This window comes from Lissotriton vulgaris, unplaced genomic scaffold (assembly GCF_964263255.1).
Source record: "Lissotriton vulgaris unplaced genomic scaffold, aLisVul1.2 SCAFFOLD_864, whole genome shotgun sequence".
In the NCBI taxonomy this organism is placed as follows: Eukaryota; Metazoa; Chordata; class Amphibia; order Caudata; family Salamandridae; genus Lissotriton; species Lissotriton vulgaris.
The window spans coordinates 849,992-864,260 of record NW_028243800.1 but is presented as its reverse complement, the minus strand read 5'-3'; the positions used below and the strand labels follow the sequence as shown (position 1 = coordinate 864,260).

Here is a 14,269-nt window from a genome sequence, read left to right as displayed (position 1 = left end):
CGGGGCTCAGTGGACAGGGAGTCAGTGGGCAGGGACTCAGTGTGCAGGGACTCATTGGGCAGGGACTCAGTGGACAGGGACTCAGAGGACAGGGACTCAGTGGACTGGGACTCAGTGGACAGGGACTCAGCTGGCAGGGACTCAGCTGGCAGAGACTCAGTGGGCAGGGACTCAGCTGGCAGGGGCTCAGCTGGCAGGGACTCAGTGGATAGGTACTCAGTGGACAGGGACTCAGCTGGCAGGGACTCAGTGGGCAGGGACTCAGTGGACAGGGACTCAGTGGACAGGGACTCAGCTGGCAGAGACTCAGTGGGCAGGGACTCAGCTGGCAGGGGCTCAGCTGGCAGGGACTCAGCTGTCCGGGACTCAGTGGATAGGTACTCAGTGGACAGGGACTAAGCTGGCAGGGACTCAGTGGGCAGGGACTCAGTGGACAGGGACTCAGTGGACAGGGACTCAGTGGACAGGGGCTCAGCTGGCAGGGACTCAGTGGACAGGGACTCAGTGGAAAGGGATTCAGGGGACAGGGATTCAGGGGACAGGAACTCAGTGGACAGGGACTCAGGGGACAGGGACCCAGTGGGCAGGGACTCAGCTGGCAGGGACTCAGCTGACAGGGACTCAGAGGACAGGGACTCAGTGGACAGGGACTCAGTGAACAGGTACTCAGCTGGAAGGGACTCAGCTGGCAGGGACTCAGTGGGCAGGGACTCAGCTGGCAGGGACTCAGTGGATAGGTACTCAGTGGACAGGGACTCAGCTGGCAGGGACTCAGCTGGCAGGGACTCAGCAGGCAGGGACTCAGGGGACAGGGACTCAGCTGGCAGGGACTCAGTGGACAGGGACTCAGCTGGCAGGGACTCAGGGGACAGGGACTCAGCTGGCAGGGACTCAGTGGACAGGGACTCAGTGGACAGCGACTCAGGGGACAGGGACTCAGCTGGAAGGGACTCAGTGGACAGGGACTCAGCTGGCAGGAACTCAGCTGGTAGGGACTCAGCTGGCAGGGACTCAGTGGACAGGGACTCAGTGGACAGCGTCTCAGGAAACAGGGACTCAGCTGGCAGGGACTCAGTGGACAGGGACTCAGCTGGCAGGGACTCAGCTGGCAGGGACTCAGTGGACAGGGACTCAGTGGACAGCGACTCAGGGAACAGGGACTCAGCTGGCAGGGACTCAGTGGACAGGGACTCAGCTGGCAGGGACTCAGTGGACAGGGACTCAGTGGACAGAGACTCAGTGGGCAGGGACTCAGTGGGCAGGGACTCAGTGGACAGGGACTCAGTGGACAGGGGCTCAGCTGGCAGGGACTCAGCTGGCAGGGACTCAGTGGACAGGGACTCAGTGGACAGCGACTCAGGGGACAGGGACTCAGCTGGCAGGGACTCAGTGGACAGGGACTCAGCTGGCAGGAACTCAGCTGGTAGGGACTCAGCTGGCAGGGACTCAGTGTACAGGGACTCAGTGGACAGCGACTCAGGGAACAGGGACTCAGCTGGCAGGGACTCAGTGGACAGGGACTCAGCTGGCAGGGACTCAGTGGACAGGGACTCAGCTGGCAGGGACTCAGCTGGCAGGGACTCAGTGGACAGGGACTCAGTGGACAGCGACTCAGGGGACAGGGACTCAGCTGGAAGGGACTCAGTGGACAGGGACTCAGCTGGCAGGAACTCAGCTGGTAGGGACTCAGCTGGCAGGGACTCAGTGGACAGGGACTCAGTGGACAGCGACTCAGGGAACAGGGACTCAGCTGGCAGGGACTCAGTGGACAGGGACTCAGCTGGCAGGGACTCAGCTGGCAGGGACTCAGTGGACAGGGACTCAGTGGACAGCGACTCAGGGGACAGGGACTCAGCTGGCAGGGACTCAGTGGACAGGGACTCAGCTGGCAGGAACTCAGCTGGTAGGGACTCAGCTGGCAGGGACTCAGTGGACAGCGACTCAGGGAACAGGGACTCAGCTGGCAGGGACTCAGTGGACACGGACTCAGCTGGCAGGGACTCAGTGGACAGCGACTCAGGGGACAGGGACTCAGTGGACAGGGACTCAGTGGACAGGGACTCAGTGGACAGGGACCCAGTGGACAGGGACTCAGTGGACAGGGACTCAGTGGACAGGGACCCAGTGGGCAGGGACTCAGTGGACAGGGACTCAGTGGACAGGGGCTCAGGTGGCAGGGACTCAGCTGGCAGGGACTCAGTGGACAGGGACTCAGTGGGCAGGGACTCAGTGGACAGGGACTCAGTGGACAGGGACTCAGTGGACAGGGACTCAGGGGACAGGGACTCAGCTGGCAGGGACTCAGTGGACAGGGACTCAGCTGGCAGGAACTCAGCTGGTAGGGACTCAGCTGGCAGGGACTCAGTGGACAGCGACTCAGGGAACAGGGACTCAACTGGCAGGGACTCAGTGGACACGGACTCAGCTGGCAGGGACTCAGTGGACAGCGACTCAGGGGACAGGGACTCAGTGGACAGGGACTCAGTGGACAGGGACTCAGTGGACAGGGACTCAGTGGACAGGGACTCAGTGGACAGGGACTCAGTGGACAGGGACTCGGTGGACAGGGACCCAGTGGGCAGGGACTCAGTGGACAGGGACTCAGTGGACAGGGGCTCAGGTGGCAGGGACTCAGCTGGCAGGGACTCAGTGGACAGGGACTCAGTGGGCAGGGACTCAGTGGACAGGGACTCAGTGGACAGGGACTCAGCTGGCAGGGACTCAGCTGACAGGGACTCAGAGGACAGGGACTCAGTGGGCAGGGACTCAGCTGGCAGGGACTCAGCTGACAGGGACTCAGAGGACAGGGACTCAGTGGACAGGGACTCAGTGGACAGGTACTCAGCTGGAAGGGACTCAGCTGGCAGGGACTCAGTGGGCAGGGACTCAGCTGGCAGGGACTCAGTGGATAGGTACTCAGTGGACAGCGACTCAGGGGACAGGGACTCAGCTGGCAGGGACTCAGTGGACAGGGACTCAGCTGGCAGGAACTCAGCTGGTAGGGACTCAGCTGGCAGGGACTCAGTGGACAGGGACTCAGTGGACAGCGACTCAGGGAACAGGGACTCAGCTGGCAGGGACTCAGTGGACAGGGACTCAGCTGGCAGGGACTCAGCTGGCAGGGACTCAGTGGACAGGGACTCAGCTGGCAGGAACTCAGCTGGTAGGGACTCAGCTGGCAGGGACTCAGTGGACAGGGACTCAGTGGACAGCGACTCAGGGAACAGGGACTCAGCTGGCAGGGACTCAGTGGACAGGGACTCAGCTGGCAGGGACTCAGTTGACAGGGACTCAGCTGGCAGGGACTCAGTGGACAGGGACTCAGTGGACAGCGACTCAGGGAACAGGGACTCAGCTGGCAGGGACTCAGTGGACAGGGACTCAGGGAACAGGGACTCAGCTGGCAGGGACTCAGTGGACACGGACTCAGCTGGCAGGGACTCAGTGGACAGGGACTCAGTGGACAGGGGCTCAGGTGGCAGGGACTCAGCTGGCAGGGACTCAGTGGACAGGGACTCAGTGGACAGGGACTCAGTGGACAGGGACTCAGTGGACAGGGACTCAGTGGACAGGGACCCAGTGGGCAGGGACTCACCTGGCAGGGACTCAGCTGACAGGGACTCAGAGGACAGGGACTCAGTGGACAGGGACTCAGTGGACAGGTACTCAGCTGGCAGGGACTCAGTGGGCAGGGACTCAGCTGGCAGGGACTCAGTGGATAGGTACTCAGTGGACAGGGACTCAGCTGGCAGGGACTCAGCTGGCAGGGACTCAGCTGGCAGGGACTCAGGGGACAGGGACTCAGCTGGCAGGGACTCAGTGGACAGGGACTCAGTGGACAGCGACTCAGGGGACAGGGACTCAGCTGGCAGGGACTCAGTGGACAGGGACTCAGCTGGCAGGAACTCAGCTGGTAGGGACTCAGCTGGCAGGGACTCAGTGGACAGGGACTCAGTGGACAGCGACTCAGGGAACAGGGACTCAGCTGGCAGGGACTCAGTGGACAGGGACTCAGCTGGCAGGGACTCAGCTGGCAGGGACTCAGTGGACAGGGACTCAGTGGACAGCGACTCAGGGAACAGGGACTCAGCTGGCAGGGACTCAGTGGACAGGGACTCAGCTGGCAGGGACTCAGTGGACAGGGACTCAGTGGACAGAGACTCAGTGGGCAGGGACTCAGTGGGCAGGGACTCAGTGGACAGGGACTCAGTGGACAGGGGCTCAGGTGGCAGGGACTCAGCTGGCAGGGACTCAGTGGGCAGGGACTCAGCTTGCAGGGACTCAGCTGACAGGGACTCAGAGGACAGGGACTCAGTGGACAGGGACTCAGTGGACAGGTACTCAGCTGGCAGGGACTCAGCTGGCAGGGACTCAGTGGGCAGGGACTCAGCTGGCAGGGACTCAGTGGATAGGTACTCAGTGGACAGGGACTCAGCTGGCAGGGACTCAGTGGGCAGGGACTCAGTGGACAGGGACTTAGCTGGCAGGGACTCAGCTGGCAGGGACTCAGTGGACTGGGACTCAGTGGACAGCGACTCAGGGGACAGGGACTCAGCTGGCAGGGACTCAGTGGACAGGGACTCAGCTGGCAGGAACTCAGCTGGCAGGGACTCAGTGGACAGGGACTCAGTGGACAGCGACTCAGGGAACAGGGACTCATCTGGCAGGGACTCAGTGGACAGGGACTCAGCTGGCAGGGACTCAGTGGACAGGGACTCAGTGGACAGGTACTCAGCTGGCAGGGACTCAGCTGGCAGGGACTCCGTGGGCAGGGACTCAGCTGGCAGGGACTCAGTGGATAGGTACTCAGTGGACAGGGACTCAGCTGGCAGGGACTCAGTGGGCAGGGACTCAGTGGACAGGGACTCAGTGGACAGCGACTCAGGGGACAGGGACTCAGCTGGCAGGGACTCAGTGGACAGGGACTCAGCTGGCAGGAACTCAGCTGGTAGGGACTCAGCTGGCAGGGACTCAGTGGACAGGGACTCAGTGGACAGCGACTCAGGGAACAGGGACTCAGCTGGCAGGGACTCAGTGGACAGGGACTCAACTGGCAGGGACTCAGTGGACAGGGACTCAGTGGACAGGTACTCAGCTGGCAGGGACTCAGCTGGCAGGGACTCAGTGGGCAGGGACTCAGCTGGCAGGGACTCAGTGGATAGGTACTCAATGGACAGGGACTCAGCTGGCAGGGACTCAGTGGGCAGGGACTCAGTGGACAGGGACTCAGCTGGCAGGGACTCACTGGCCGGGACTCAGTTGGCAGAGACTCAGTGGACCGGGGCTCAGTGGACAGGGAGTCAGTGGGCAGGGACTCAGTGTGCAGGGACTCATTGGGCAGGGACTCAGTGGACAGGGACTCAGTGGACAGGGACTCAGAGGACAGGGACTCAGTGGACAGGGACTCAGTGGACAGGGACTCAGCTGGCAGGGACTCAGCTGGCAGAGACTCAGTGGGCAGGGACTCAGCTGGCAGGGGCTCAGCTGGCAGGGACTCAGTGGATAGGTACTCAGTGGACAGGGACTCAGCTGGCAGGGACTCAGTGGGCAGGGACTCAGTGGACAGGGACTCAGTGGACAGGGACTCAGCTGGCAGAGACTCAGTGGGCAGGGACTCAGCTGGCAGGGGCTCAGCTGGCAGGGACTCAGCTGTCCGGGACTCAGTGGATAGGTACTCAGTGGACAGGGACTAAGCTGGCAGGGACTCAGTGGGCAGGGACTCAGTGGACAGGGACTCAGTGGACAGGGACTCAGTGGACAGGGGCTCAGCTGGCAGGGACTCAGTGGACAGGGACTCAGTGGAAAGGGACTCAGGGGACAGGGATTCAGGGGACAGGAACTCAGTGGACAGGGACTCAGGGGACAGGGACTCAGGGGACAGGGACTCAGTGGACAGGGACTCAGTGGGCAGGGACTCAGGGGCAGGGACTCAGTGGACAGGGACTCAGTGGACAGGGACTCAGCTGGCAGGGATTCAGCTGGCAGGGACTCAGTGGATAGGGACTCAGTGGACAGGGACTCAGTGGACATGGACTCAGTGGGCAGGGACTCAGTGGAAAGGGACTCAGGGGACAGGGATTCAGGGGACAGGGACTCAGTGGACAGGGACTCAAGGGACAGGGACTCAGTGGACAGGGACTCAGTGGACAGGGGCTCAGTGGGCAGGGACTCAGTGGACAGGGACTCAGTGGGCAGTGGCTCAGTGGACAGGGCCTCAGTGGACAGCGACTCAGGGGACAGGGACTCAGCTGGCAGCGATTCAGCTGGCAGGGACTCAGGGGACAGGGACTCAGTGGACAGGGACTCAGTGGACAGAGACTCAGTGGTCAGGGACTCAGTGGGCAGGGACTCAGCTGGCAGGGACTCAGTGGACAGGGACTTAGTGGGCAGAGACTCAGTGGACAGGGACTCAGTGGGCAGGGACTCAGCTGGCAGGGACTCAGTGGACAGGGACTTAGTGGGCAGGGACTCAGCGGGCAGGGACTCAGTGGGCAGGGACTCAGGGGCAGGGACTCAGTGGGCAGGGACTCAGCTGGCAGGGACTTAGTGGACAAGGACACAGTGGAAAGGGACTCAGTGGACAGGGAATCAGTGGACAGGGACTCAGTGGACAGGGGCTCAGGTGGCAGGGACTCAGCTGGCAGGGAGTCAGTGGACAGGGACTCAGTGGACAGGGACTCAGTGGACAGGGACTCAGTGGACAGGGGCTCAGGTGGCAGGGACTCAGCTGGCAGGGACTCAGTGGACAGGGACTCAGTGGACAGGGACTCAGCTGGCAGGGACTCAGTGGGCAGGGACTCAGTGGACAGGGACTCAGTAGGCAGGAACTCAGCTGGCAGGGACTCAGTGGGCAGGGACTCAGTGGACAGGGACTCAGCTTGCAGGGATTCAGTGGACAGGGACTCAGTGGACAGGGACTCAGTGGGCAGGGACTCAGGGGCAGGGACTCAGTGGACAGGCACTCAGCTGGCAGGGATTCAGCTGCCAGGGACTCAGTGGATAGGGACTCAGTGGACAGGGACTCAGTGGACATGGACTCAGTGGGCGGGGACTCAGTGGAAAGGGACTCAGGGGACAGGGATTCAGGGGACAGGGACTCAGTGGACAGGGACTCAGCTGGCAGGGACTCAGGGGACAGGGACTCAGCTGGCAGGGACTCAGTGGACAGGGACTCAGTGGACAGCGACTCAGGGGACAGGGACTCAGCTGGAAGGGACTCAGTGGACAGGGACTCAGCTGGCAGGAACTCAGCTGGTAGGGACTCAGCTGGCAGGGACTCAGTGGACAGGGACTCAGTGGACAGCGTCTCAGGAAACAGGGACTCAGCTGGCAGGGACTCAGTGGACAGGGACTCAGCTGGCAGGGACTCAGCTGGCAGGGACTCAGTGGACAGGGACTCAGTGGACAGCGACTCAGGGAACAGGGACTCAGCTGGCAGGGACTCAGTGGACAGGGACTCAGCTGGCAGGGACTCAGTGGACAGGGACTCAGTGGACAGAGACTCAGTGGGCAGGGACTCAGTGGGCAGGGACTCAGTGGACAGGGACTCAGTGGACAGGGGCTCAGCTGGCAGGGACTCAGCTGGCAGGGACTCAGTGGACAGGGACTCAGTGGACAGCGACTCAGGGGACAGGGACTCAGCTGGCAGGGACTCAGTGGACAGGGACTCAGCTGGCAGGAACTCAGCTGGTAGGGACTCAGCTGGCAGGGACTCAGTGTACAGGGACTCAGTGGACAGCGACTCAGGGAACAGGGACTCAGCTGGCAGGGACTCAGTGGACAGGGACTCAGCTGGCAGGGACTCAGTGGACAGGGACTCAGTGGACAGGGACTCAGCTGGCAGGGACTCAGCTGGCAGGGACTCAGTGGACAGGGACTCAGTGGACAGCGACTCAGGGGACAGGGACTCAGCTGGAAGGGACTCAGTGGACAGGGACTCAGCTGGCAGGAACTCAGCTGGTAGGGACTCAGCTGGCAGGGACTCAGTGGACAGGGACTCAGTGGACAGCGACTCAGGGAACAGGGACTCAGCTGGCAGGGACTCAGTGGACAGGGACTCAGCTGGCAGGGACTCAGCTGGCAGGGACTCAGTGGACAGGGACTCAGTGGACAGCGACTCAGGGGACAGGGACTCAGCTGGCAGGGACTCAGTGGACAGGGACTCAGCTGGCAGGAACTCAGCTGGTAGGGACTCAGCTGGCAGGGACTCAGTGGACAGCGACTCAGGGAACAGGGACTCAGCTGGCAGGGACTCAGTGGACACGGACTCAGCTGGCAGGGACTCAGTGGACAGCGACTCAGGGGACAGGGACTCAGTGGACAGGGACTCAGTGGACAGGGACTCAGTGGACAGGGACCCAGTGGACAGGGACTCAGTGGACAGGGACTCAGTGGACAGGGACCCAGTGGGCAGGGACTCAGTGGACAGGGACTCAGTGGACAGGGGCTCAGGTGGCAGGGACTCAGCTGGCAGGGACTCAGTGGACAGGGACTCAGTGGGCAGGGACTCAGTGGACAGGGACTCAGTGGACAGGGACTCAGTGGACAGGGACTCAGGGGACAGGGACTCAGCTGGCAGGGACTCAGTGGACAGGGACTCAGTGGACAGCGACTCAGGGAACAGGGACTCAGCTGGCAGGGACTCAGTGGACAGGGACTCAGCTGGCAGGGACTCAGTGGACAGGGACTCAGTGGACAGGTACTCAGCTGGCAGGGACTCAGCTGGCAGGGACTCCGTGGGCAGGGACTCAGCTGGCAGGGACTCAGTGGATAGGTACTCAGTGGACAGGGACTCAGCTGGCAGGGGCTCAGTGGGCAGGGACTCAGTGGACAGGGACTCAGTGGACAGCGACTCAGGGGACAGGGACTCAGCTGGCAGGGACTCAGTGGATAGGGACTCAGCTGGCAGGAACTCAGCTGGTAGGGACTCAGCTGGCAGGGACTCAGTGGACAGGGAATCAGTGGACAGCGACTCAGGGAACAGGGACTCAGCTGGCAGGGACTCAGTGGACAGGGACTCAACTGGCAGGGACTCAGTGGACAGGGACTCAGTGGACAGGTACTCAGCTGGCAGGGACTCAGCTGGCAGGGACTCAGTGGGCAGGGACTCAGCTGGCAGGGACTCAGTGGATAGGTACTCAATGGACAGGGACTCAGCTGGCAGGGACTCAGTGGGCAGGGACTCAGTGGACAGGGACTCAGCTGGCAGGGACTCACTGGCCGGGACTCAGTTGGCAGAGACTCAGTGGACCGGGGCTCAGTGGACAGGGAGTCAGTGGGCAGGGACTCAGTGTGCAGGGACTCATTGGGCAGGGACTCAGTGGACAGGGACTCAGAGGACAGGGACTCAGTGGACAGGGACTCAGTGGACAGGGACTCAGCTGGCAGGGACTCAGCTGGCAGAGACTCAGTGGGCAGGGACTCAGCTGGCAGGGGCTCAGCTGGCAGGGACTCAGTGGATAGGTACTCAGTGGACAGGGACTCAGCTGGCAGGGACTCAGTGGGCAGGGACTCAGTGGACAGGGACTCAGTGGACAGGGACTCAGCTGGCAGAGACTCAGTGGGCAGGGACTCAGCTGGCAGGGGCTCAGCTGGCAGGGACTCAGCTGTCCGGGACTCAGTGGATAGGTACTCAGTGGACAGGGACTAAGCTGGCAGGGACTCAGTGGGCAGGGACTCAGTGGACAGGGACTCAGTGGACAGGGACTCAGTGGACAGGGGCTCAGCTGGCAGGGACTCAGTGGACAGGGACTCAGTGGAAAGGGACTCAGGGGACAGGGATTCAGGGGACAGGAACTCAGTGGACAGGGACTCAGGGGACAGGGACCCAGTGGGCAGGGACTCAGCTGGCAGGGACTCAGCTGACAGGGACTCAGAGGACAGGGACTCAGTGGACAGGGACTCAGTGGACAGGTACTCAGCTGGAAGGGACTCAGCTGGCAGGGACTCAGTGGGCAGGGACTCAGCTGGCAGGGACTCAGTGGATAGGTACTCAGTGGACAGGGACTCAGCTGGCAGGGACTCAGCTGGCAGGGACTCAGCAGGCAGGGACTCAGGGGACAGGGACTCAGCTGGCAGGGACTCAGTGGACAGGGACTCAGCTGGCAGGGACTCAGGGGACAGGGACTCAGCTGGCAGGGACTCAGTGGACAGGGACTCAGTGGACAGTGACTCAGGGGACAGGGACTCAGCTGGAAGGGACTCAGTGGACAGGGACTCAGCTGGCAGGAACTCAGCTGGTAGGGACTCAGCTGGCAGGGACTCAGTGGACAGGGACTCAGTGGACAGCGTCTCAGGAAACAGGGACTCAGCTGGCAGGGACTGAGTGGACAGGGACTCAGCTGGCAGGGACTCAGCTGGCAGGGACTCAGTGGACAGGGACTCAGTGGACAGCGACTCGGGGAACAGGGACTCAGCTGGCAGGGACTCAGTGGACAGGGACTCAGCTGGCAGGGACTCAGTGGACAGGGACTCAGTGGACAGAGACTCAGTGGGCAGGGACTCAGTGGGCAGGGACTCAGTGGACAGGGACTCAGTGGACAGGGGCTCAGCTGGCAGGGACTCAGCTGGCAGGGACTCAGTGGACAGGGACTCAGTGGACAGCGACTCAGGGGACAGGGACTCAGCTGGCAGGGACTCAGTGGACAGGGACTCAGCTGGCAGGAACTCAGCTGGTAGGGACTCAGCTGGCAGGGACTCAGTGTACAGGGACTCAGTGGACAGCGACTCAGGGAACAGGGACTCAGCTGGCAGGGACTCAGTGGACAGGGACTCAGCTGGCAGGGACTCAGTGGACAGGGACTCAGCTGGCAGGGACTCAGCTGGCAGGGACTCAGTGGACAGGGACTCAGTGGACAGCGACTCAGGGGACAGGGACTCAGCTGGAAGGGACTCAGTGGACAGGGACTCAGCTGGCAGGAACTCAGCTGGTAGGGACTCAGCTGGCAGGGACTCAGTGGACAGGGACTCAGTGGACAGCGACTCAGGGAACAGGGACTCAGCTGGCAGGGACTCAGTGGACAGGGACTCAGCTGGCAGGGACTCAGCTGGCAGGGACTCAGTGGACAGGGACTCAGTGGACAGCGACTCAGGGGACAGGGACTCAGCTGGCAGGGACTCAGTGGACAGGGACTCAGCTGGCAGGAACTCAGCTGGTAGGGACTCAGCTGGCAGGGACTCAGTGGACAGCGACTCAGGGAACAGGGACTCAGCTGGTAGGGACTCAGTGGACACGGACTCAGCTGGCAGGGACTCAGTGGACAGCGACTCAGGGGACAGGGACTCAGTGGACAGGGACTCAGTGGACAGGGACTCAGTGGACAGGGACCCAGTAGACAGGGACTCAGTGGACAGGGACTCAGTGGACAGGGACCCAGTGGGCAGGGACTCAGTGGACAGGGACTCAGTGGACAGGGGCTCAGGTGGCAGGGACTCAGCTGGCAGGGACTCAGTGGACAGGGACTCAGTGGGCAGGGACTCAGTGGACAGGGACTCAGTGGACAGGGACTCAGTGGACAGGGACTCAGGGGACAGGGACTCAGCTGGCAGGGACTCAGTGGACAGGGACTCAGCTGGCAGGAACTCAGCTGGTAGGGACTCAGCTGGCAGGGACTCAGTGGACAGCGACTCAGGGAACAGGGACTCAACTGGCAGGGACTCAGTGGACACGGACTCAGCTGGCAGGGACTCAGTGGACAGCGACTCAGGGGACAGGGACTCAGTGGACAGGGACTCAGTGGACAGGGACTCAGTGGACAGGGACTCAGTGGACAGGGACTCAGTGGACAGGGACTCAGTGGACAGGGACTCGGTGGACAGGGACCCAGTGGGCAGGGACTCAGTGGACAGGGACTCAGTGGACAGGGGCTCAGGTGGCAGGGACTCAGCTGGCAGGGACTCAGTGGACAGGGACTCAGTGGGCAGGGACTCAGTGGACAGGGACTCAGTGGACAGGGACTCAGCTGGCAGGGACTCAGCTGACAGGGACTCAGAGGACAGGGACTCAGTGGGCAGGGACTCAGCTGGCAGGGACTCAGCTGACAGGGACTCAGAGGACAGGGACTCAGTGGACAGGGACTCAGTGGACAGGTACTCAGCTGGAAGGGACTCAGCTGGCAGGGACTCAGTGGGCAGGGACTCAGCTGGCAGGGACTCAGTGGATAGGTACTCAGTGGACAGCGACTCAGGGGACAGGTACTCAGCTGGCAGGGACTCAGTGGACAGGGACTCAGCTGGCAGGAACTCAGCTGGTAGGGACTCAGCTGGCAGGGACTCAGTGGACAGGGACTCAGTGGACAGCGACTCAGGGAACAGGGACTCAGCTGGCAGGGACTCAGTGGACAGGGACTCAGCTGGCAGGGACTCAGCTGGCAGGGACTCAGTGGACAGGGACTCAGCTGGCAGGAACTCAGCTGGTAGGGACTCAGCTGGCAGGGACTCAGTGGACAGGGACTCAGTGGACAGCGACTCAGGGAACAGGGACTCAGCTGGCAGGGACTCAGTGGACAGGGACTCAGCTGGCAGGGACTCAGTTGACAGGGACTCAGCTGGCAGGGACTCAGTGGACAGGGACTCAGTGGACAGCGACTCAGGGAACAGGGACTCAGCTGGCAGGGACTCAGTGGACAGGGACTCAGGGAACAGGGACTCAGCTGGCAGGGACTCAGTGGACACGGACTCAGCTGGCAGGGACTCAGTGGACAGGGACTCAGTGGACAGAGACTCAGTGGGCAGGGACTCAGTGGGCAGGGACTCAGTGGACAGGGACTCAGTGGACAGGGGCTCAGGTGGCAGGGACTCAGCTGGCAGGGACTCAGTGGACAGGGACTCAGTGGACAGGGACTCAGTGGACAGGGACTCAGTGGACAGGGACTCAGTGGACAGGGACCCAGTGGGCAGGGACTCACCTGGCAGGGACTCAGCTGACAGGGACTCAGAGGACAGGGACTCAGTGGACAGGGACTCAGTGGACAGGTACTCAGCTGGCAGGGACTCAGTGGGCAGGGACTCAGCTGGCAGGGACTCAGTGGATAGGTACTCAGTGGACAGGGACTCAGCTGGCAGGGACTCAGCTGGCAGGGACTCAGCTGGCAGGGACTCAGGCGACAGGGACTCAGCTGGCAGGGACTCAGTGGACAGGGACTCAGCTGGCAGGGACTCAGGGGACAGGGACTCAGCTGGCAGGGACTCAGTGGACAGGGACTCAGTGGACAGCGACTCAGGGGACAGGGACTCAGCTGGCAGGGACTCAGTGGACAGGGACTCAGCTGGCAGGAACTCAGCTGGTAGGGACTCAGCTGGCAGGGACTCAGTGGACAGGGACTCAGTGGACAGCGACTCAGGGAACAGGGACTCAGCTGGCAGGGACTCAGTGGACAGGGACTCAGCTGGCAGGGACTCAGCTGGCAGGGACTCAGTGGACAGGGACTCAGTGGACAGCGACTCAGGGAACAGGGACTCAGCTGGCAGGGACTCAGTGGACAGGGACTCAGCTGGCAGGGACTCAGTGGACAGGGACTCAGTGGACAGAGACTCAGTGGGCAGGGACTCAGTGGGCAGGGACTCAGTGGACAGGGACTCAGTGGACAGGGGCTCAGGTGGCAGGGACTCAGCTGGCAGGGACTCAGTGGGCAGGGACTCAGCTTGCAGGGACTCAGCTGACAGGGACTCAGAGGACAGGGACTCAGTGGACAGGGACTCAGTGGACAGGTACTCAGTGGACAGGGACTCAGCTGGCAGGGACTCAGTGGGCAGGGACTCAGTGGACAGGGACTTAGCTGGCAGGGACTCAGCTGGCAGGGACTCAGTGGACTGGGACTCAGTGGACAGCGACTCAGGGGACAGGGACTCAGCTGGCAGGGACTCAGTGGACAGGGACTCAGCTGGCAGGAACTCAGCTGGCAGGGACTCAGTGGACAGGGACTCAGTGGACAGCGACTCAGGGAACAGGGACTCAGCTGGCAGGGACTCAGTGGACAGGGACTCAGCTGGCAGGGACTCAGTGGACAGGGACTCAGTGGACAGGTACTCAGCTGGCAGGGACTCAGCTGGCAGGGACTCCGTGGGCAGGGACTCAGCTGGCAGGGACTCAGTGGATAGGTACTCAGTGGACAGGGACTCAGCTGGCAGGGACTCAGTGGGCAGGGACTCAGTGGACAGGGACTCAGTGGACAGCGACTCAGGGGACAGGGACTCAGCTGGCAGGGACTCAGTGGACAGGGACTCAGCTGGCAGGAACTCAGCTGGTAGGGACTCAGCTGGCAGGGAATCA

General features: G+C 62.4%; 1 protein-coding gene across 1 annotated transcript in view; it reads right to left on the bottom strand.

Moving 5' to 3' along the window:
• Positions 1-846: 846 nt before the first annotated feature.
• The window catches only part of LOC147668230 (uncharacterized), a gene marked incomplete at its 3' end in the record, with an annotated part of 104,016 nt that continues 90,593 nt past the window's right edge, over positions 847-14,269 (bottom strand). Inside the window, 17 exon segments of the mRNA XM_086948685.1 lie at positions 847-1,655; positions 2,010-2,270; positions 2,418-2,972; positions 3,246-3,635; positions 4,065-4,115; positions 6,004-6,258; positions 6,744-6,937; positions 6,994-7,936; positions 8,282-8,863; positions 9,217-9,366; positions 9,667-9,819; positions 10,327-10,905; positions 11,251-11,625; positions 11,668-11,952; positions 12,295-12,345; positions 12,625-13,038; positions 13,435-13,875. Coding sequence (XP_086804811.1) covers positions 847-1,655; positions 2,010-2,270; positions 2,418-2,972; positions 3,246-3,635; positions 4,065-4,115; positions 6,004-6,258; positions 6,744-6,937; positions 6,994-7,936; positions 8,282-8,863; positions 9,217-9,366; positions 9,667-9,819; positions 10,327-10,905; positions 11,251-11,625; positions 11,668-11,952; positions 12,295-12,345; positions 12,625-13,038; positions 13,435-13,875 — 6,488 coding nt within the window.